The sequence below is a fragment of the Brassica oleracea genome, chromosome C1 (assembly GCF_000695525.1).
Source record: "Brassica oleracea var. oleracea cultivar TO1000 chromosome C1, BOL, whole genome shotgun sequence".
Taxonomy (NCBI): Eukaryota; Viridiplantae; Streptophyta; class Magnoliopsida; order Brassicales; family Brassicaceae; genus Brassica; species Brassica oleracea.
Genome location: NC_027748.1, coordinates 4,764,745 through 4,788,454, shown reverse-complemented (window position 1 = coordinate 4,788,454; position 23,710 = coordinate 4,764,745). Strand labels below are relative to the sequence as shown.

Here is a 23,710-nt window from a genome sequence, read left to right as displayed (position 1 = left end):
ATGTTTTTGGACGGAATCTGAGGTATATCAAACTACCATCTTGTAAATTCACCCTTTGAGATAATTAAGTAACATCAGATTAAACCTTTTTCACAATATAAAGTTGCAACGGATTTCAGAGGAGACAATGGCATATGGCATGTTGTTGTAGAATAGAACTGAACCAAAAAAAGTTGGTTATATCATACAAATCATAGGACATGAAAATAGTTTGATTATAAACTCACCAAACCGAATAAATAGAAAAAGTGATTAGTTAAAATATTTTATAATAATTTAGATAAATGAAAACTATATAACATAATATGCATGTATATGATTTTAGTTATACAATTTTAATGTTTGAAGTGTTGATTCTATTATTTTATTAAAAGTTCAAATTTCTTTGCTTTTAAAAAAAAAAGATTTCTCCAGTTTTTTTGGTTCAATAGATTTTGTAGATTCAGTCTTTAATTTTTTTTTTTTGTTGCTCAAATCAAACGGTAAACCGTAGTTTGAATAGACTAAAGTCACTAAGACAATTAGGCAAGGATTAAGTCACATAGCTAGATAGACACTCGATCCTCTAGTTCTAAATAAGAAGACGATTATCACTTTTGTTGAGTGCCCTTGGGGCCACCACAACAACCAGAGCAACAACTCTTGTTACTTGTCTCCTCACTCTTCTGCAACAATCCCACTTCTAAATCCTCTTCAAACTTCAGTAGCGAGGGAGTACAAGACGAAGGAGAAGCACGGTAACATGCAGACACAGCTTCACGCTCGTCACGTAGAAGCATCATACTATTGAGTATCACAAGCAAACAAGTTCCTGCATCTGCAAGAACAGCTGCCCAAGTCAGAGGGTAACCAGCAAAACCAAGCCCCATGATCGCTCCTTTTATGCTCACTGATAAAACCACATTCTCAATCACTTTCCTATGACTTCTCTTCGCTAGTCTCATCCCTTTAGGTATCTTCCTTAAGTCATTCGACATAAGAATGATATCTCCTGTCTCTGTTGCAAGTGCTGACCCTGAGATCCCCATAGAAATGCCAATGTCTGCTTTAGCTAAGGCCGGTGCATCGTTAAGTCCATCTCCCACCATCATTGTAGGCCCTTGGCTCTTGAACTCATCGATGATTCTTGCTTTGTCTTGTGGAAGAAGTTCAGTGTGAACTATATCCAAAGCATTCCCTAGCTGTAATAATGATAATGTTTTGATTATACATGACTCTTGAAATAGAAAACATTCAATATTCGAGAAATAGCTAGGCGGTAGTTAGATGCTGATTTTTGAAACACTGGAGACATGTGAATGATTAGTTTAGATACTTCACCTGTTGTTGAATAGACATGGCTGCATCTCTGTTATCTCCTGTGAGCATTGCAGTTGTGATGCCTAAGGACTTAAGCTCCTTGAGAGCTTGAGCAACCCCATGTCGACAACCATCCAAAAGGCTGAAACTTCCTGTCAGTTCTTCACCAATGTATATGTAACCAATGGTCTTACCACCCTTCATATCAGCTTCACTATCCGGAACTTTATTTAGCATCCACAAAGAAGAGATCATGCAAACGTTAGATAAATAAAAAGAACAATATAACAACACTCAATATAGATTCAGTTGCAAAGTTTTGAGACCTGTTAAGCATCCAGCTCTCTGTGCAATTCTTTTGTTACCAATGTAGATATCTTGACCGTCTATTTTCCCATAAACTCCTTCTCCTGGAAAGTTCTGAAAGTTCTCAACCATATCAGGCTTAGGCTCGATAGAAACTGATCTCGCGTAGTCAATAAGAGCCTCTGCCATTGGGTGGCTTGACTTGCTTTCGATGCTTGAGACCCTATATGAAATCATCTCATAAGTTTCATCACATAGGCTTAGTTCCAGTGAGAAAAAAACACAGATACTTACCAGTAAATCAGATTTTGCAGATTGATACTGTGAGAAAGAGACTTAAAATCTGAGACTGTGAACTCAGCTTTTGTGATAGTTCCTGTTTTGTCAAAAGCAGCAATCTTAATCTTTGCTAAAGTTTCTAGACAATCACCGGTTTTGATCAGAAACCCTGATGTGGCTGCCTTAGTAAGAGCACAAAAGGTAGCAACAGGTGTGGATAGGATGAGACCACATGGACAACCGCTTACTAACACTACAAGTGCTAAGTGAAACCAATGGCTGAGGTTGTGAACCTTTAATAAAAACGGGATGAGAGCAAAACATGCTGCTACTACAACAACAGCTGAACAAAACACAAAGCAAAATGGGATCAAGAACTCATCACATTATGTTAGAAAGTGTATATATGATTACTAACCTGGAGTGTAGTAGCGAGAACATTTGTCTATAAACCTTTGAGTTTTAGTTTGGCTTTTCTGTGGTTCTTCTACGAGCTTTGTCATTTTCGCAACCACGCAGTCTCTGGCTAGAACTGTTGTTTTCACCTTTATGTAACCTTGAATACAAAACAATTGTATCAATGAGCTAAGATCATTTAAAGACTAAGAGAATGGTTATGTTTTGGTACCATTAAGATTTATAGTTGCAGCCAAAACAGTTGAGTCTCTTTGTTTGGAGACAGGGAATGATTCTCCTGTCAATGTTTTCTCATCCACATCACAGCTTCCATCAACCACAACTCCATCGATTGGTATACTCTCACCAGCTTTGACTGAAACAACAGTGTTTAACTCAACCTCATCTACATCAACTTCTATTCCAGTTTCTGCTATCACTGCTTTTCGTGGCGCTAAGCTCATTAGAGATGACATCACTGTGCTTGCCTGAAAACAATAGTTACTTCAAAACTGTGATGAACAAAAAGAAGTAAATATAATGGTCCCATTGGTACTACCATGCAAGGCTAATTGTATTATTTTGTATTGCTAGAAACTCTACACAAGCTGACCTTATGAGCAGCACTTGACTCTAGCCAATCTGCAACAGAGAATAGAAACACAATTGTGGCAGCTTCTGTGTAATCCTCCATACATACCGTTGCAATCACTGTCATGAACAAAACAAGATGTATAAGGTACACCAATAGAACCTCTCCTGCACGATCAGATCATTCCATCTTAATAAGAATGTTGATGTTTTACCAGCAATAAGAGTGAGAGCGTTGATGTCAAGCCTGAACCTTGTGACCGAAGCAACAGCTTTGGCCAAAATAGGGTAAATTCCAGCAACCACGGCAACGACAGCGAACCACTCAAGAAGACTATAGAAGTATTTGAGGAAGGAGAGAGCAAGCAATACACCAGAGACCAATGCGAAAGGGCTTGGCCATTGACTCTTGAAGCTTGTCTCTCCGTATGGTCTCACGCTTGCCTCTAGTCTTGCTTCATTCAGTGCCTTCACTGTCAAGAAACACATAAGTTATATGTTAGAATCAATGCCATGCAATTCAGAAGAAGAAGAAAATAATATTTCTTTCTAGTTGTTTACCGATTTGAAGCGGAGATATCAAGAAGGTGTCGTGGACTACGATGACGGTTCTTGAAGGGACGATGACGGAGAATTCTTTGACGCCGTTAAGTGGACGGAGAACGTCTCCGACAAGAGGAACCTCCATTGAACAGCAGATTCCGACCACGTCGAAGTAGCTTGTCTGTAGATTCTTCTTCGTCGTGTCTTCACCGTCCGCCATCGTGGGATACGTGAAAGGTATTTGGACAGAACTCGAGGAGATACTTTTAAATTATAAAGGGTTGTGTCGGAGGGAAATTAGTTGTTTTTTTTAATGGTTTTATTATTAATTGTAACTTTTGCATTTTTTTCAATCAACATATAAGGAAACATATATGTTTATAATTATTACCGTGTGAACTAAAAATGGTATTTTTCTTGTCCACGATTTTTGTTTAATTTTATTTTGCAAAATGGCAAAGGAAATTAATATATTAATTAATTCATAATATATTATTACATTACCACATGGATCTTGCCATAATTGAGTTTTAATAATGGATTTAATCTTGTTTATTTTTAAATTGTTACATATACTTAGATATTACTATCTATTACTAAAATCGATCTTTACAATATTCTAATATATGTATTTCAATATTTTTTATAAATTTTATTTGATTCTTAGCTATAAAGTTTAAAACATTATGAGACTTTTCTTTGTTTTGTTTTGAAAATAAAGACTTTTCTTCGTTTCAATAAAATCTTGGAACTTGTGATGTTGAAAATTAAATTTTAAAAACTAGCGTCTTGATTGATCTTTTTATTGTTCTACGTAAATTCTGGTTTTCCTAATAAAATTTCAGTTTACAGTATATATTTTCAATCTATAAAATGTTACGATTCATAACTTAGGGCATCTCCGTTCCTATTCCATTTTTTCCTCTAAAATAGAGTAAAAATGAAGATTTCTTCTGTTTTTTAATGTTACATATTCTAAATTTTTCACACATTTTAATAAAACACATTAAATTTGCATATTTTTTTTGTGTTTATTTTTGTTTCATAATTTTAAGCCAATAACAATTCAGTAAATGCAATTAAGTTTTTTGAAATTTGCAATTAGTTAATAAAACATATCTTGAAAATGTAAAAAAATGGATCTTTTTAAAACAATTTTTTTTCCTAGAATATGTAATATTAAGGAACAGAGGGAGTATGAAGTAAGGAATGTTCCAACTCAACTTCATATCTCACTCCATAATGAAATTTACTCCATAAATAAAATAATATATTTTTTGTTTATTCACTAAATAGAATAGGATTGGAACAATTTTACTCCATTTTCACTTTTACTCTATTTAAAAAAAAAATGGAATTTTACCTTGGAGAGGCTCTTAGTTTATCGTGTTACATCTTTTGACATACATTGTTTTGTATATCTCATAGCTAATTATATTCCAATTACAGTATATCTCATAACTAAATTTACCCGTTGAATTAATTTTCTTGAATGTTTTTCCTTCTAGCTTCTATTTCATTAATACTTGTAGTGTAGAAAAATATAGAAAAAGGTTTAATCTAATATTTAGTATTTTTATAGTAAAATATACTAACATTTATATTTTAATAATTATATTTTTTTATATAAAACATGGGTCCGACTGGTGACCATTCTGGAAACAAAAAGAACGAATAGGAAAAAAACATAGATGAATACAATTATAGAAATAGAAAAAAATTGTTGTTTCATCCCATATTTAACAAAAGGGTCTAACTTGTGACCCAAAGAATGAAAAAGAATAATGCATTCCTTACTATTCATAATTTTTTTTACCATTAAGGAATAATTTCTCTTTTTCATTCATTCTCATTCTTTCTATTTTAGAGAAATACAGAACAAATTTGTTCATCACTACAATTGACAAGGAATAATCTTTCTTTTTATTCCTCTAATTTTATTCATCTGCATTTTTCTCCTACTAATTTTTAATGTTTCTATAATGGTCACCAGTTAGATCTAAAGAATAATTTTATTCTTTATTTCTCTACAAAAAAAAAAGGTACGAAATGAGGAGAAAAAAATATTCTTTATGAATAGTAATTTTTTAGGAATGTTAAGAAATACATTATTCCTCGTCGTTTCTTGGTCACTGAGTTTATATCCCTTGAGACCGTTGGTCACCATTCATACATTCATACCATAGAGTCATACTTGGCTAGAAATAAGTTGGTAGGGCTAAGAACTTAAGTGTAATTTCTAATGCTCTGAAATTACAAAAGTACGAACTCTTGGGTGTAACACAATTCACATGCTGATCGTATTTTTTTCCATGAAACAAATCAAACACGGAACACCTTTCTTTGGCTTATAATCCATTTCCAAACAAATATGGAATCGTTTACAGTGGTGTTCAATCCGGATATCGGTTCGGTTTAGGTTCGGTTTTTTTCGGTATTTCGGTTAGTAAAATATAATTACCATTCTAAATCCATATATATTTCGGTTCGGTTCGGTTTATATACCGTCGGTTTTCGGTTTATTCGGTTTTATACCAAAAAACATAATTATTTAGTTTGAGATCATATTATATGAATTTTAGAGTCATATTGTCAACACAGTCATTTATTAAAAATATATTACATGTTCAAATAAATGAACAAAAAAAGTAAAAATGTTTCTACCATCAAATAAAATATAATCTTTATATTAATTTAGTGAAGACTAAAATAAAGCAAAAAGATCAAAGGAAGACTTAGAAAATAAGATGTTTGAATTGCGATGTATTGTTACTTAATTATAGTTCAAGTGTTTTACAAATCAAGGTTCTTTATTACTATAAAATTATGGTAATAGTTATTAACACAAATTTAACTTATGTAACAAATAGATTTTTATGTATTGGTATAAAATATATACATATTTACATGTTTCTACTTTTAATCGGTTTTGTCGGTTTAATCGGTTATAAACCAAACCATATCCAAATCCTAAGGTTTTTATAAAATCATATTCATTCGGTTTGTATGGTATATAAAACCAAACTATATTATCTATTTCGGTTCGGTTCGGTTCGGTACGGTTCGATTTTACCATATTGAACAGTCCTAGTTTACACAAATCAAGCAAATCAATCTTATTTATTTTAAAATGAGGATAAGAATTTTAAGATAATTTTTATTTATAAAAGTGGGACACATCATTGATTTGATTAGCAATCAACCGTTATAAATGTATAATGTTTATAAATTAGTAAAAAAAAACAAAAGCTGCATGTTTGTTGTAACGCCTAAACAAGGTTTATGAAATAGTAAAAAAAAAAAACAAGAATGGTGTGTGGTAACTAGGCCCGAAACTTTTATCCGAGATCCGGATTCGATCCGTAATCCGATCCGGATCCGATCCGAAAATCCGGATATCTGGAGAGGCAGAATCCGGATCCGGATAGTAAAATGTTGGATCCGTCAAAGCCGAATCCGGATCCGGATATCTTGAATTTTTTGTCCGGATATCCGGATCCGTAAATTTTATTAATAACTATTTCAAAAATAGTAATATCTATATATAAAAACTAATTTTATTTAATATATTTTCATTTTTATAATAATATATATAAATTTTATGCAAATTTTGTAATATTATACATATAAATAATTAAAAACATTATATATTTTTTATTTTTAAATTATTGTTAATATTTTATATATATTAATATTATTTTTTATTTATTTTAAGGATCCAAATCCGGATCCGGATATCCGCCGGATATTATAATTTTTAGAAGGATATCCGACATCCGGATATCCGCAAACTCCGGATCTGGATAAGGATAGTAAAATTATGGATCCACCGGATAAGGATCCGGATCCGGATATCTTAAAATTATCCGGATATCCGATCCGTCCAGTCCTAGTGGTAACGCCTTTTGGTAAAAGATACACGAATAAAACAACATTGCATGTCCTAACGCCATTAATAAATAAATGGGCCCATGTAAACTAAATAAAGTACTGCTAAGTTATAATAAAACAAAACAATACAAACACACCATTGACTCACTGAGACTGCTGTCAATAAATGATAAGAAAACATAAACACATTCAGAGTGGAGATTAGTACATAAACCAATGCAGAAACAGTGGCAAAATCGAAAATAAATGTGAAAACCAAGGTGGATAATAATAACAAGTCGTATTCTTTATTTCTGTGTTCCACTCTTTTTATCTTCCAAAAATATATATTTATTTTTTCTGTCATCTTCTTCACTTCATCTCTCCTACTCAAACAAATATTTTGACCGTTGTTGTTTTCTTCAACGTCTCTCTCCTTCTTCACGCTCCACAGCTTCTTCTTCTGTAACACCTGAAAGGTTTTGTCTTCTCTCTCTCTCTATTTCCCTTCCAAAAAAAAACTTTTTATCTATTTTTTATCTTTTTGATTTGGGTCCCTCAGTGAAGGAAAAGGGTAAAGAAAATGTGTAAAAGAGTTTTAGATTTTGTACTCATTTTCTTTACACTTATTTCTTTCACCTACAAAAGCTCATGATTCAGAAAATAATTTAAGACTTCTTTCTTGATTTCTTTGTTGGCATTTTTATTAAATGTTGTGTCTGACAAATTGACAATGAATTAATATCTCCATGGAGAAAGTTCACCAAATGAGAGTAGTTTCAACTCTGTATATAACTTACAAAATCACAGCTTAAAGACAAAACAAGATACTAGAAACGTTTTGTCACTTTAATTAATGTTATGTTGCTTTTGTTAGCTGTTTCAAGCGTTTTATTACATGTAAGAATCTGACAGTCTTGTTCTTAGTTGTGCAGTTTTCCAACAGCACTTTATATACAAGTCTTGAGCTTTGGAATTGAAGCTAAATATTGCAAACAGAAATAGAGAGAGATGGGATGTTCTAATTCAAAGTTAGGTGAGGATGAAGCTGTTCAGATCTGCAGAGACAGGAAACGTTTCATCAAAGAAGCAGTGGAACACAGGACAAGCTTTGCTTCTGCCCACATTGCCTATATCCACTCTCTAAGAAAGGTTTCAGATGCTCTCCGCGAATACATAGAAGGAGACGAGCCACACGAATTTCCACTGGACACATTTGTTACTCCAGTGAAGAGAATGACCAGCTCAGACGGTTTCATAGAGTTATCTCAGAGCAAGGTCGAATCAAAACTAGAAGTCAGTTACCTGATGGCTAGTGGAACCAGACCGGTTCAGGTTGAAGAAAAGCCTCCTAGATCACCTGAGACTTACCACGTTGAGACTTATGGAGCAGATAGTTTCTTGGGGATGAACATGAACATGAACTCGCCTGCAGCACACAATAACAGTTCTAGCATACCACTTCCTTCACCACAGAACTCTCAATGGGACTTCTTTTGGAACCCATTCTCTTCACTGGACTATTACGGATACAACTATGATAACCGGAGAGGTATGGAGGATGAGGTGAGGAGAGTTCGTGAGGAAGAAGGGATCCCTGATCTTGAAGAAGATGAATCATCTCCAAGGTTTCAAGATCATCATAACATCATGAAAGTTACAGAAGACTGTAAAACGGATCAAGAAGGCAATGTTAGTGAGGTCGAAACTCAAGAACAAGAACAAGGAAACAATGTGGTTACAAGAGGTGATGCAAAAGGAGAAGAGACACAAGGCTTCACTGTGTACTTGACTCGTAGGTCGACAAGCATGGGAGAAGTTATCAAAGATCTTGAAGATCAGTTTGAGATCATATGTAGTGCTGCTAATGAAGTTTCAGGTTTACTTGAAGCTGGTCGAGCTCAGTACATATCTTCTAATAGTGAACTCAGCGGTAAGATTTTATAGCATCCTCTTTCTTTTCTGATTATATACAAACAATGTTCGAAAAATCCTTAGGCGTTTTATAGAGAATTACTGTTTAGACGGGCGCCTAGACTGAATTTTTAGAAAATCTGTTTGAAAAGATCATTTCGTTTAGATCTGAATTTTTAGAACATTGTATACAAAAGGGGATGTTGTTCTGAATCTTTCCTCTGTTGCAGCCATGAAAATGCTGAATCCAGTATCTTTGTTCTCATCAAGATCTTCTTCCTCCTCATCAAGATTCTTGATCACCTCTGAAAGCAGCAGCAGTGAGTTTTCAGAAGAGTCTTGTATGCTTTCTGGTAGCCATCAATCAACATTGGACCGGCTTTACGCGTGGGAGAAGAAACTCTATGATGAAGTTAAGGTAATAAACTGCCAAACACTTTACTCACTCTATATCTGTTGTTGACTGACTTGGAATGTTGTGACAGTCTGGAGAAAGGATAAGGATTGCATACGAGAAGAAATGTTTAGCCTTAAGGAACCATGATGTGAAAGGAGACAACTCTTCTTCAGTTGACAAGACAAGAGCTACAATGAGAGACTTGCACACTCAGATGATGGTCTCAATACACTCAATAGAATCTATCTCCGAAAGGATTGAGACTTTAAGAGACCAAGAACTGCTTCCTCAGCTTCTTGAGCTTCTTCAAGGGTATTGACAAAAACCATCTTTCTTGTTGCTCACGTAAACACATAGTAATTTAATAAACATTGATTCTTTACAGATTAGCTAGGATGTGGAAAGTGATGGCAGAGTGTCACCAGATACAGACGCGAACGTTGGACGAAGCCAAGCGATTATTTGCTGCAACCATGCTCAAGAAGAGACAACAGAGTTCATTACCGGAGGTCAACACTCAGAGACTAGCTAGGTCTGCTTTAAACCTAGTGGCTCAGCTAAGAAACTGGAGAGTTTGCTTCCAAGCATGGATCACTTCCCAGAGATCATACGTTTTGTCTTTAACCGGTTGGTTACTCAGATGTTTCAGATGCGACCCTGATCCGGAGAAAGTGAGACTAACAACTTGTCCTCACCGGATCTATGAAGTGTGCATTGGATGGTCAAGGCTGCTCAACGGGTTGAACGAGAAGCCTGTGGTGGATAAACTCGATTTCTTTGCATGTGGGATGGGTTCGATCTTTGCTAGGCAGCTTAGGGAAGAAGATCAGTCTCAGGGGAGAGATGGTTCGAGGAGCATGGAGCTTGTTGAAGCTGACAAGGTGGAGGAAGAGGAGGAGAGGATGATGAATGCTGAAAAACTGGCTGAGATTGCAGTTAAGGTACTCTGCCATGGGATGTGTGTTGCAGTGAGCTCACTTGCTGAGTTTGCAATCAGCTCGGCTGATGAACACTCCAAGCTCGTTAACCATCCAGAGGAGGCCACGTCAGAGCAGCAGCATCAGGAGCAAACTGGGATGTAAACTGTTCTGTTCTCAATGTCTTATTTATTCATTTATTTGTTTTTTTTTTCCTTTATGTTAAGGTAGAAGTTTAGTATCTTAGGTTAGTTGCTATCAAAAGATGGTGTAGATGGATGGATAGGGTTAGTATCCATGTCGTCACTATCTCTCTTGATCGTCTTCTCTTATTGGTCAACTATATTGCAATCATTTTTATTCGCTCTGTGTAGTTGATAAAGTGTATACTATATGGTTTTGATGTAGACAAAACCAGTTTTAAATTTAAACTAGTATAGGCCATTACTAACTATTCACCAGCTGAGATATACTGAAGGGAGAAGTTATGACTCCGTTAAACACTGAGGTAGCTATCACCGCATTGATCGTTTCCGTGGTGTGCACGTTATCCCAAAACATGTATTTGGTTCGGTCAGGACAAACCGTACAGCAACTCCTATCACCAACCTTAACCCCTACAAAATTTCAAAACAAAATGAATAATTATTAATTACAAGTGAACTTAACTCTAGAAAGAGAGGCAAAATCTTCAGCATTTCAAGAGAAGAGGTCAACATAAGTGAACTTAACTCTAGAAAGTTGGTTGTTTAAGTCTGAGACTAGGGTTTTGAGTTTATTGTTGAAGATATCAGCGGCTTGATTCACCTCTTCTGCGCATTCAACGCCACCACCGAGGCTAGCAACAATCCGTGGCGTGCAACCAATCTTGCATATTCCAAACAAAGCCACGTACGTTCCTTGCTCCTAGTTGGAACAATTGCTAAGACACATATGTAAAGTTATAAACAACAGACTAATTTATAGTTGGTTCCGCGTATTTAGGAGCATATATTCTAAGATTTAGTAAAAACATAATGCCATTTACAACTTTATCCAAAATAATTTGTAACTGTAAACTCTTTTGGGATCAACTTGTAAACATAAACTTCTTTTGTAACTAACATGGTGTACTCCTAATCTTGAGTAGCAGCAATCAGATATGTTCTTCAGATGAATCCAAACTAGAAGTGTATAAATTTTTAACCAAAAAAAGAAATCAGTTAAATTAGCTTGGGTTAATTTTCTATCTTGATTTTGATTTTCTATTTTTTTTTGCCAAAACTACTGAATTGCAGCTAAACAGCAGAAAGAAGTCTTTGGACATCATTGTTTCAAGTTCTTGTCAACTTACATGTGGATCTCTTGTGGATATTGTAGAACCTAAAATCTACACAAAGTATTTGATAGTGATCGGGGTATGATCTAGGAAAGACAAATGATGTAGGCAACAATATCTTTAGAACACAACGATGTTAAATAGTTTCCAGTAGATGAAAATGAACTTTATTGATGAATAAGATCAAATACAATGGATTGAACTAGATCGAGTGATACAAACGAGATCGGTAAAGAAAGAATCTAAAAGGGGGAAGACAACAAGATCGGTGTAAGTGTATAGTTCTCTCTAGAGTTTTCAACGTCTCCTCTTCTGTTTCCATTCCTCTTCCTTTATAGTAAGCCGACTTCGAGACCTCTGTGGTAGCTCCGCGATCTCAGCTTCTTGTTGCACGATCTCCGCGACCTCGGCGACTCCTTCTCGGGCTCGTATCCTTGCTACGGGCTCCGGGCCTTTAAGGCCCATGCCTTTGATCGCAGCCCATTATGGTATTGACCAAAATTGGGTCCAACATTTGTCCCCCAGCCTCTTTTGATTTGATCGAAAAGGAAAAGGGGTGGTTGTCTTTTGACTCGGGTCTTCTCGTTTGATAACCGATATCGCTCGGATTCGGCTTTAATGATCGTTTTCGAAAGAATCCGTTCGTTTGCGCGTTTTTTTATTGTTATTATTTTAATCGGTAACGGCTACTTTAGTCGTCGCTAGGGCATAGGCTAAGTCATAATTGCTTTTATCGATAGCGATGATAGAGCCGTTAAGGTGGCTTATATATACGTGGAGGATCTTCTTTTTACCTCACCTCTGCTTCTTCTTTCTCGTCTCTTTCTCCTTTGCTCTGAATTTTTCTGTTCTTTGAGCTTAAGATGTGTTCGTCTTTCAATTTCCCTCATCCGACTACTAAAGCCGATGATCTCAAGAACCTTTATAATATGTATGGGGTTGACCGTTCTGTCGTCCTCGACTTGGTCGGCACGCATGAGACTTCCGAAACCGTGAGAGAAGGCTACTACGGAGCCTATCTTTCCTTCTTTAATTCCTACGGTCTTACCTTCCCGATCCCGGAGCCAATACTCGAGGTCCTGGCGGAGCTAGGGTTATCGCTTACCCAGCTTCTCCCGAATTTTCTTAGACATCTTGTCGCCTTCTTGGTTAAGGCTAGGGAGGAGGGTCTTGCTTTTGGTCTTAGCGAGTTTCGTCAGCTCGTTCTGGTGAAGCGGAATAAGCAGAACCCTGGTACTTTCCTCGTGTCCCCGCGCCCAGGTCGCCACGTCATCGAGGACATCCCTTATTGCGACGAGAAGTGGCGCGAACAATTTTTTGTTTTCAAGATGGATCGAGCGTCTATGGGTGACTTCGACTTCTCCCAGCCTCCCCGGCGTTGGGCCGAGAATATCGGTTAGCTTTCTTTGGCTAATGTGTTGATGATTTCTTTGTTTGGGGAGTCGAAGACTAAAATTTTCGTTTATTTTCGTTTGATTTAGTTTCTTCTGAAAGCTCTTCAATGTCAGATGAGATCCGCGATCTGATGAGGGTCCTTCGGAGAGGTCGTTCGAACTGGTCTACTTTTGATCGAACTCGGATTCAAACTGCCTTCGCCTTGTCGGCGGGGACCGGCAGAGCTCCTTTGGTCGAGGAGTCTGAAGATGAGGCCGAACACTCCCAGGAGGTCATAGCGACTCCTTCTGTTCATACCCAGTCTTCAGATCGGCTAACTAGGCAGCTTGTGAGGAGATCGTCGTTTCGAACTTCTAAGTTTGCATCGAGGGGCCGAGCTTCCGAAAAATCTCCCTTGATCTCGATTCATGATTCAGACGACGAAGATGTTTCAGGAGAGACTCGACCTCCTATCTCGTTGAGTCCTGGCTCAGAAGACTAGACCGTGACGGCGACTCGTAAGCGACGTCGGTCATCGGAAGGTGCCTTGCCCGGTCTGTCTCGTCCTAGGTTTGTTTCTGAGGGAGATGGTTCTTCGTTTGCGGCCCAAAGCGAATTAATTTCCCTCGCTGGTCGCACGAGGTCCGCGGGTTGTCGTCTCCCATCTCTCGCTTCCTCAGTCGAGAGGGACGCCTACGCCAAGGTTGTTGTGGCGAGCTCTAAGGTTCGTCTCTCGCCTTCATTCTATTGAAAAGCTGTTTTGTGGTATTTCCTCATTTCCATTTCTTCTCAGGTGATGAAAGATTTTAAAGAATATGTTGTGACGAAGGAGGATCATGTCGTGGCTTCTCGGAACGACAAGGAAATCGAGAGTATTGGTTTTGAGATCAAGAGGCTTTCGAAGGAGCTCGAAGCCACCAAGCGAGAAGGGAAGACGGATGCCGAAAAGATCGAAGCTTTGACTGAAGACTGGAGGAGAGTTCATCTGGAGAATGAGACTCTCACGTCCCATATGGTTGCTCAAAGGGCAAGAGTTGCGGCGCTCGAGGTCGAGAGAGATCGGGACATTCGCCGCGCTTCTCGTATTGTTCGTCGCGATATCGCGGTAAAGTATCGGGAAGTTCTTGAGTTTTTGAATGATAGGCGGGCAAGCAAGAAGAAAGAAGTGTCTGCTGAGATCCGGCTACAAGAAATGACCGCCAACATCGATCTCCTGAACGAGCTCAAGGATGGGGTCCTGACTGTGGATACGGAGCTTGCACGATTAAAGGGAATGGAAGGAGACTGCGAGGATCTTGTCGCCCTAGCCGCCGTGCCGGATTGGTCGATCTCCGAGCTCGATCTTCCTCAAGTCTCAGATGATTCGGTGGATTAAGTTGGGGGTCGTCTGTCCCCGATGATTACGTTTCTAGTTAGTTTTTTTTTGTTTAATATCTTTTTATTTTTGACGATCTTTGATCTTGATATCTTGGATATCTTTTAATGGATAAGCTTAATATTTCAGAATATCCATGTTTCCTTAGCTTTTAAGATTCTTTTTGTTCGGGTTGTTGAGATATGGCGAGGTTCCGATCCCTATAAAGCTTTGGCTTTGATTTAGGATTCGTCATAGTATCTCATTTAGTTTCGTTTTTGCTCGCTAAAGGAATATGACTTCGAGAAGATCGAACTCTCGCAATTCCGATAGGGTACGAACTCGAACTGGTAATGCCAATGCGGAACATATTCGATCCGGAGATGTGAGTGATGCTCTCACAGAAGTTCTTCGTGAGGAGACCCAACTTCCGCGGCCTTCAACCCAAGGGGCCAAAGACCCCGAGGGTGAAAAATATGTTGCTCGCGTTAAGTCGAGTAGCCCAACGGGTTCGGACGGGCGTGATCGTCCTCCGAAGAAGGCTAAAATGAATGGTTTGGATCATCGACTTGGTGTCTCGGGCGAAGCGTCTGTTGTTAAGCCATTCCACTGGCAGTTCTCGCATTCCAAGGATTGTCCTATTACGGAAGATCCAGATAGTGTTGCTCATTTGGTGAGGCACTTCAAACCTGCTGGATGTCCGCTTCCCTCTCTGCGTAATATGACGGAGCGCGAGGCTTACGTAAAGATGGTTGTGCCCCATGCCAAGGTCGTTCCTTTTGAAATTTGGTCCTTGTCGAATCTTTGGTTCGTTTTGTCTGTACTGATTTGTCATGTTTCAGGCTATGGAGGCTAACAACGAGTTTGCGGTGACTTTAGAAAAACGCATGCAAGATGTTCTGTGTTCTGACGAACTTTATGAAATAAAGAAGGTCGTCCGTGAGCTAAAGCTCGGTCTAAACATGGCTCAAGACCGGGAGCGTGCCAATGCTGCTCAACTGGCTGCCGCTGAAAAGCTGGGGAATCAGGCTGCTTCGCTCGAAGCTCGTCTGCGAGTTGTGAGTAACGAAAGGAAGTCGGCCCTCGAGCGAGTTTCTTTTTTGGAAGCGAAGGTTGAATCTTCTGCCAATAAGTTCTCTGACGACCTTCGCCGCGCGACTTATGATGCCAAAAAGACTATGGCGGATAGCTATCTGGATGTGCTGGTCACTCTGAAGGAGAAATGGGAAAAGAAGAAGGCTGCAAGTGATTGTGAGGCTCCTCTTCGGGAAGTCGTGGCAAATATAGATCTCTTGAAGGAGATCATGAGCAACAATCTCCTAGCTTCGGATGAGTTGTTGCGGCTTTGAACGAAGGAGATCAAGCTTGGGGCTGAGGTCGATGTGATGGCGACTTCGGATTTCTCCGTTGGGAAGCTCGATCTTCCTCAGATTTCGGAGGATCTGCTAGAGGATTTCGTTGATAAGGTCCCCTCTGCGGCGGATGACGTGTCGAAGTGCTCGGGTGATCGCTTTGAGGATGGTGAATTTAGCATCGAAGAGTAGCTTTAGGTACTTTCTTTGTTTTCCCTCCGCCTTTTGTTGCTTTGTTATTTTTTATTTAATAAAGAAGGGATCGTGGGTCCCGATTTCTTTGTTGCCATTTTTATGTTTTATGCGAGGCCGATATTTTGGGGCCATGTGTCGATTTGTTGTAGATACTTTTATCGACAGTTTCGATGTAACAAAAGATTTTGTTAGCTAGTTTTGTCGCGCTTGTTGGCGGAGTTGGCCGCGACCGAGGACTTGATCAGGGTCCTGGTATTTGGTCAACTGTCGCAGTTATGCGATTTTCTGACACGAGAAGTCTGGTGTATTCGAATGTCTAAGAACTGTATTTATTAAGATGTCGGATTCTGTTTCGTTACATATTTGTGAAAAGAAGGCAGTTTTTTTTATATTGTCGTGCCGTTGTTCTTCGGGTGTTGCGATATGCCCACTTTGATTTCTGTAGGTGGAAGGACTGAACTCGTGTCGTGGGTTGCCTACGTACCCTCGTCGAGGGATCAAGTCATAACGTAGTTCGATTATTTTCCCAGGGATAGGGTCTGTTGTTCGATTGTTCGTGTATGTAGGTACGTCTGTCGTTAATTTTGGCTGCCTTATTAAGGGTGTTGCTCAATGTCCTTAAAGCTCGCGAGGTAGCATGTCCTGGAGTTCTTCTTCTGGCTTCCTCTGATAGTTTTGTCTCCTTTCGAGGTTGGAAATTTCAGGCATTGGTGATATGTCGAGGGGACTGCCTTCATGCTGTATAGCCAAGGTCTCCCAAATTACGTTGAATGGGGCTGGACGGTCTATCTTGATGAATTCTACGATTTTTCTGATTTCTCCAGCGGTTACCGCGAGCTCGATTGATCCGAGAGAATAGGTTCCCAAGGATTGCGTTGAATGGGGCTGGACGGTCTGTCACGATGAATTCTATGATTTTTCTGATTTCTCCAGCGGTTACCGCGAGCTCGATCGATCCGAGAGAATATGTGGTCTCTCATGCGAAGCCGATGAGGGGAGTTTGCTCTTGCTTTAGGAGTGCTTTAGTGAATCTCATTTTTTTAAACGCCTCGTAGAAGAGGACATCGGTCGAGCTTCCGGTGTCAATCATTACCCGGGATAGTTCGCAGCCACCAACGTCGATTCGTATCACGAGAGCGTCGTCGTGTCGTTTATCGAGGTCTGCGGTTTCGTTTCGTTGAAGGTGATTTCGTGATCAGGACCCGACAGGGGCTCTCTAATTCCTACATTGTTTTCTGCTCTCAGTTGGTATGCTTTGATTAAGTTGACCGAATTGCAGAATTTAGAGTCTCCATAAATGAAGTCGATCCGTTTTTTGTGCACTTTGTGGGCTGGGAAATTCCACCTCTTAGTAAGTGTTGGTCAGTAGTGTATCTGCCCCCAGACAGATTACGATTGAGGGTCTGCATTCTGTCTTTTTTCTGAGTTGGTTTCTCCAGCAGCTCGCGAATCTTGGTCATTTTGTTCTTTCGCTTGAAGTTAGAGATTTTTACGTGCGGAGGCTTTGTGTTTGGGTTGTATGGAGTGACACGGGGAGAGGAGTGACTTCGTCGGGATTTTCCAATGTGCGGATCGCTACCGAGATCTCGAAGCGGATTTTTCCTTCGGTTTGGCTCTTGATTTCGTCGGTTGTGTTACTGTTCTGCCCCCATGAAATCATGTCGACTCTTTTCTTTGGGGCTGGGGGTGGAGAGCTCGGTGATTCCTGCTCGATCTCCCTGCCTCTTTTGTTTGTTGGGACTTTGGCCTTTTGGTGGGATTTCGGAGTCACTGGTTCTTCTTCTTCTTCTCTGGCTTCTTCGTTAGTTTTCTTATTTTCGTTTTGATTGCAAAGTGCGGCTCGACATTCTTCGGTCGAGCGGCCCTTGCGATCATGGAAAGCGCAGTATTTGCTAAGGTCGTATGTTGAAGACTTTTGCGGCGAATTATTTATTGCGTAGGAATGTTGCCCTTTGGTGGTTAGTTCTTTAGGTGTAGCAGGTTTTTTGTTGCGTTGTTCTTGTCCGCGCTATACTGTTCTTTCAAGGCTGCGATCTCCTCCTCGTGGGTGGCGAAATAAGAGGCTCGGTGTAGAGCGTCGTCCAACGAGATAGGTGCTCGTACCGCCAGTTCTTCCCTGAATTTGGATGAGAACCAGACGCCATTCTTTAACGCCGCGAGGGCAACGACTTCGTTCGGATGTGAGATCTTGGCTTTGATTTCTCGGAATTTGGTTATGTATGCTCTTAATGGCTCGAAAGGCGCTTGTTTGAGATTTCAGAGATCTCCTTCGGTAACTCTTGTCTCTATGAAGACTGAGTATTGTTTGAGGAACTTAGATACCAACTGGGCGAAATTGTCGATTGAATTTTCTTTTAATCCTGCGAACCACTCGAGGGCGGCCCCGGTGAGGTTCTCGGCGAAGAAGCGGCAATAACCTGCTTTTTTCGTCATCGGTGAGGTAGCTCTTGATATTGCTAAACGGAAGGCTCGTACATGGGCCTTCGGGTCGGAGTTTCCGGCGTCTTCAGGGAATTTCAGTTTCCCGACGTGATGGAGCCTTACGCTGGCGATTATGTTTGTGAATGGGGTCCTTCTCGTTTCCTCGATGACCATGTCGATATCGGGAGCAGAACTCGTCGCCATGTGCACGATTGCATGTATCCTTTTGAGCTCGGCGTCGTTCTTTTCAATATAATTCTGGATGGTTTCAGTTTCGCTCGGGATCCCCAAGTTTTCCCTTTGGGGGTCGATATTGACGGGACCGTGTAGATCATGTCTCCGAGCTTGTTATGTTGGGTTATCGAACCCCGCTTGATGGAAGGTCCTCATCGCGGATGGAGTTTGATTCTCAGGGATAGAATGGTTTGGTGGTGAGATTCGTGTCCTTGGCTCCCCCTGCCTCTCCGTTGATCCGTTCTGGAATTGGATCGGAGTGCTTCGTGGGCGTTGGAGTCCAGTGTCGATTTTGTCCAATCTACTATAGCTTAAGCTTCGGTGGGTCATGCCCTTCGGCGGGGGTCATTGTGAATTTTCTCTCGTGTAGCGTCCAGATCGAGCGCTTGGGATCTCTGGAGTGCCAAACAGTTCGGTGCTTTGGGGGTTGGACGTCGCCTTTAACGGATCGAGGGGCATTTGATTTCTTTCCCGAATGTTTGCAGCTCGATGCTCTGCGAGTTCCCTTTAGGCTTGGTCCAGTCTGTTAGCAATGGCTTGGTTGATGATCCTTTGACTACGAATCTCGTCGATTAGAGTTGTCATCATTCCTCGGAGTTCGGTTAGTTCTCCTCGGGTTTGGGCTAGAGGAGTCGGTGAAATCAGTCTGGATTGGGATCGGGTTAGGTCGTCGGAGGATGATCTATCTCCGGGGCGGTTCCAAACTCGAGCTCCAGCTCGTTCCGGGATCGACGTCTGGTTGATCGGAAGAGATCGATCTTGACTCGAAGTCCCGATTGGAGGGATTCGTTGCGTCGGAGCTGTTTCGGTCGCATCATTGGCTCCCGTTAACCCAGTTGGGGTCATTCCGGCTCCCGAGTCGGGTCCGATAGGATCGATGTCGTTGACTCCCGAAGGCGTGGTTCCGGTGGTTTGGTTGGGATCCATAGTCGTGCTTAGAAAACTTAGATCGGTTTCTTAGCAAACATGTTTTTCGTTTATCTTCCCCACAGTCGGCGCCAAAATGTAGAACCTAAAATCTACACAAAGTATTTGATAGTGATCGGGGTTTGATCTAGGGAAGACAAATGATGTAGGCAACGATATCCTTAGAACACAACGATGTTAAATAGTTTACAGTAGATGAAAATGGATTTTATTGATGAATAAGATCAAATACAATGGATTGAACTAGATCGAGTGATACAAACGAGATCGGTAAAGAAAGAATCTAAAAGTGGGAAGACAACAAAATCGGTGTAAGTGTATAGCTCTCTCTAGGGTTTTCAACGTCTCCTCTTCTGTTTTCATTCCTCTTCCTTTATAGTAAGCCGACTTCGAGACCTCTGTGGTAGCTCCGTGATCTCAGCTTCTTGTTGCACGATCTCCGCGACCTCGGCGACTCCTTCTCGAGCTCGTATCCTTGCTACGGGCTCCGGCCCATTAAGGTCCATGCATTTAATCGCAGCCCATTATGGTATTGACCAAAATTGGATCCAACAGATATGGTCCTCTTAAAATGGGTATCAAAAGGTAACAGCCTTTCTTCCTTTTGCATCTCTTTATTTACACTCCGCTTTTCATGAAACCCGTTAGAATCTTGCTAAGTGCTTGAGATGAGTGCTCTTGTCCTGAAGTTACAGGATGCCACCTAAATATGTAGATAGGAATTTTGATTTTTGTAACGTTTGCAGGGAGGTAGATGAAGCTTTAAGGCCTGGTGTGTATGCTCTCGTAGACTCTTGCTCTGATCAGGATCGTCAGTGTCTCCATACAGTATTTGGTGGTAAGTACCCTCTCCTTTTTTTAAAAATAATTGTGGCATAAGGTTCTATTTCTTAGAAATTGTTTTTTCTTTTACGTAATTGTCTCATGGTCTTTTCTTTGCTTTTTCTTTTTGTAACACGGTCTTTTCTTTGCTCTTCTGCAGAAGGTCCTTGTAGGAACTATCTAGCAACTCTGAAACAAGAATTCGATTTGAATTTCAAGTAAGAAGGAAAGGTTTAGAAAAATCACAATTACTTTTTCTACCCGTCTAACGTTGTAGTGAGTTCTTAATGGGATTTGCTCATTTGTTGATGGTAATAATATACTGTACCCCTTTTTTTTAGAGTAATAATTGATAATTAAGTTCGCATCAGTTTCGTTTTGGTCAAATAATTGATAATGGGATTTGCTTCTTTTTTTGTCAACGAGTTAATTGTTATGGCTTCTTTAGCTATTACAGCAAATATCGGAAGAAATACACATAAGGACAAAAATAAAATAAAGGGAGAATTGCCAAGTGTGACTCAAAACTTGGAGTCAAACCAAAACAATACCCCAACTTGGGTCAAAGGCAAAAGTAACCTAAAAGGCTATTGAAATTACAACTATCCCCTTGTGACCAAACAAAAAAACGGAATTTTTTTTACGTTTCTACCCCTCGCAAGTCGTCTGTTTAGACGACTTGAAAATAAGTCGTCCAGACGACTTAACTGAAAGTCGTCTGGACAGTTAGTCTTAAACATAATTTAAAAATTTTGTAAAAAATATTTTGATAAGTGAAAAATGGGAATTATGTAATTAACATATGTCTTAGGAGGTATAAATTAAGATATAACAAATTTCAATTGTTTTCAGCATAGATGAGTGAAAGTAGTGAGTCATGATATTCTTTAGTTTATGTTTCATCAACATATGTTGTAGTATTGTATGTGTTCTTAGGGTTAGATTTTGGAAAGCATTAAAACCGTTTTTGAAAATTTTTAAAATTACTTATGCGTGTTCATTTCTGTGTATAGTAAACACTATTTAAGTATAATTTGATTTTATAACGTGGTTAGTTAGTTAATCTAGTCATTTTAGTTTAGGGGTTCATTTTAGGGTCTAGGACGACTTAATATTTTGTCGTCTGAAAACAGACGACTAAATATTAAGTCGTCTGTTGTACATTATCAGCCAGAATAAGTCGTCTAAACCGGACCAAACCTTAAAGTTTACCAATGTAATTTTAAAGCTAACCGGATTATTTACCCAATATATAAGGTGATTTTTATTTTTTTTGTTTCATTTTTCGCGAAATTCAGAAACCCTAACAGTTCTCCCTCTCAAAGGCGATTTCGAATTCCCACGATTTCCGAACAAACCATCGTTCTCAACATCGGCTATCTATCTCACTTCATTCTCACCGTTGTCGCCGCAGCTTCTTCTAACCCTAGCCGCGCCGATTCCTCTAAACCCTAGCGCCGCCGATTCCACTATTTCCGAACAAACCGTCGCCCTCGCCACCGTGGTCACCAACGTTCTAAACACTAGCGCCGCCGCTTCTTCTAAACCCTAGCGCCGCCGCTTCTTCTCTGTAAACCTTAGCGCCGTTTCTCTGTAAACCCTAACGCCGCTAAGTCATCAATCTCGAGGAAAAGATGAACATAAAACGTTGTCTCTATCAATTTACTCATTCTCACCGTTTCACGTTTATTTTTTCAGATCTATAACCGCAATGACGAGTACTCCAACTCCTTCTGCGACTGGAAGACTTGTAAGTAATTTAAGTCGTCTACTAAGTCGTCTGGACTTATATTGTTGTCTTTGATTATTTTGCAGACAAAAAGGATGGATATTCCAGAACTCCCCCGTAGGTTATACACATCAGGGGAAGAACCAGAAGCCCACAATAGCATTTCGTATCATACGGATAACAGCAAGTTGCATACTGCTCTTAGGAAAGCTCTTACTGATGACGAATTTGAAGAGCTCAAGGAGTCGAGTTTGGGAGTTTTCATCAAGTTCAAGGAGCAGGGATTTGGTTGGGCTTCAAGGCTGGTTCACTACATGCTCAGTTTCAAGCTGGACATTAAGAAGAAGTATGAGATGTGGTCTCTCGTTGGTCCAGAACCTTTGAGGTTTTCACTGTTAGAGTTTGAAAACCTCACTGGTCTAAACTGCGAGTACATCGAGGACCTTGAGACACCAAAATGTGACGTTACCCCAGAGATGGTTTCTTTCTGGGGGATGCTGGGAGTTCATCTGGAAGCTGGGCCAACTACTGATCAGATAATAGCAGCACTGAAGAGATGCGGGGATTGGTCCAGGGAAGATCGCAAGCGGCTCGCGTACCTCTCCATCTTCACTGGATTCATTGAAGGGAGAAAGTTTTCAACCGCTACACGATCTACTCTGGCAAGGCTAGTGATGGATTTAGAACGGTTTGAGAATTATCCATGGGGGAGAGTCGCGTTTAAGGTGCTGATGGACTCTTTGTGGAACAAAGAAATTGCTGGCTGTTACACCGTGGATGGGTTTATACAAGTTCTTCAGGTCTAGACGTACACAGCTATGCCGGAATTGGGTGCTAGTATTGGTGGTCCCAGAGCAGACAGTCCGTCTCCACCGATACTGGCTTACGAGGGCAGCAGAGGCCGCAGATCAATGAAAGCTGCTATCTTGAGTCAGGTATTTACTTCAATCCAAAAGACTGCGCAGACGACTTATTATAAGTCGTCTGGAAAGTCTTCCATCTGGACGACTTATTAGACGACTTATAATAAGGCGTCTGGAAAGTCTTCCCAGCTGGACGACTTATCGGACGACTTAATTAAGTCGTCTGGAAAGTCTTCCATCTGGACGACTTATTAGACGACTTATAATAAGGCGTCTGGAAAGTCTTCCCAGCTGGACGACTTATCGGACGACTTAATTAAGTCGTCTGGAAAGTCTTCCATCTGGACGACTTATTAGACGACTTATAATAAGGCGTCTGGAAAGTCTTCCCAGCTGGACGACTTATCGGACGACTTAATTAAGTCGTCTGGAAAGTCTTCCATCTGGACGACTTATTAGACGACTTATAATAAGGCGTCTGGAAAGTCTTCCCAGCTGGACGACTTATCGGACGACTTAATTAAGTCGTCTGGAAAGTCTTCCATCTGGACGACTTATTAGACGACTTATAATAAGGCGTCTGGAAAGTCTTCCCAGCTGGACGACTTA

General features: G+C 40.0%; 2 protein-coding genes and 1 long non-coding RNA gene across 4 annotated transcripts; 2 read left to right on the top strand and 1 right to left on the bottom strand.

The window, feature by feature from the left end:
• Positions 1-590: 590 nt before the first annotated feature.
• Positions 591-3,634, bottom strand: LOC106299843 (cadmium/zinc-transporting ATPase HMA3). The gene is made up of 9 exons (XM_013735846.1): positions 3,433-3,634; positions 3,087-3,344; positions 2,894-2,991; positions 2,513-2,768; positions 2,303-2,440; positions 1,900-2,227; positions 1,626-1,828; positions 1,321-1,523; positions 591-1,181 (listed from the first exon to the last, which is right to left on the bottom strand). Exons 1-9 carry the CDS (start codon positions 3,632-3,634, stop codon positions 591-593), a joined length of 2,277 nt encoding a protein of 758 aa, XP_013591300.1.
• A 4,084-nt stretch (positions 3,635-7,718) lies between these two features.
• Positions 7,719-10,854, top strand: LOC106293901. Of its 2 annotated transcripts, XM_013729537.1 has the most exons (5): positions 7,719-7,763; positions 8,220-9,217; positions 9,429-9,616; positions 9,684-9,907; positions 9,981-10,854. In XM_013729537.1, the coding sequence occupies exons 2-5, from the start codon at positions 8,296-8,298 to the stop codon at positions 10,675-10,677; spliced, it is 2,031 nt and encodes a 676-aa protein (XP_013584991.1). In that variant the 5' UTR covers positions 7,719-7,763; positions 8,220-8,295; the 3' UTR covers positions 10,678-10,854. The 2 variants fall into 2 exon arrangements, with proteins under 2 accessions (XP_013584991.1, XP_013584997.1); XM_013729543.1 differs by lacking the exon at positions 7,719-7,763 and having other exon boundaries at positions 8,199-9,217.
• A 9,387-nt stretch (positions 10,855-20,241) lies between these two features.
• Positions 20,242-20,762, top strand: LOC106303243. Its single transcript, XR_001262474.1, has 3 exons — positions 20,242-20,272; positions 20,434-20,525; positions 20,670-20,762. It is a non-coding gene; the product is annotated as an uncharacterized LOC106303243 (long non-coding RNA).
• Positions 20,763-23,710: the final 2,948 nt, after the last annotated feature.

Bases quoted from the DNA above. Each gene is read 5' to 3' on its own strand.
- LOC106299843 (XM_013735846.1), bottom strand. From the start codon at position 3,634: ATGGCGGACGGTGAAGACACGACGAAGAAGAATCTACAGACAAGCTAC. The intron at 2,228-2,302 runs GTTAGTAATCAT...TGTTTTGTTCAG, and splicing joins TTCTCGCTACTACACTCCAG to CTGTTGTTGTAGTAGCAGCA. The intron at 1,182-1,320 runs GTGAAGTATCTA...TCATTATTACAG, and splicing joins CCATGTCTATTCAACAACAG to CTAGGGAATGCTTTGGATAT.
- LOC106293901 (XM_013729537.1), top strand. From the start codon at position 8,296: ATGGGATGTTCTAATTCAAAGTTAGGTGAGGATGAAGCTGTTCAGATC. The intron at 9,617-9,683 runs GTAATAAACTGC...ATGTTGTGACAG, and splicing joins AACTCTATGATGAAGTTAAG to TCTGGAGAAAGGATAAGGAT. The intron at 9,908-9,980 runs GTATTGACAAAA...GATTCTTTACAG, and splicing joins CTTCTTGAGCTTCTTCAAGG to ATTAGCTAGGATGTGGAAAG.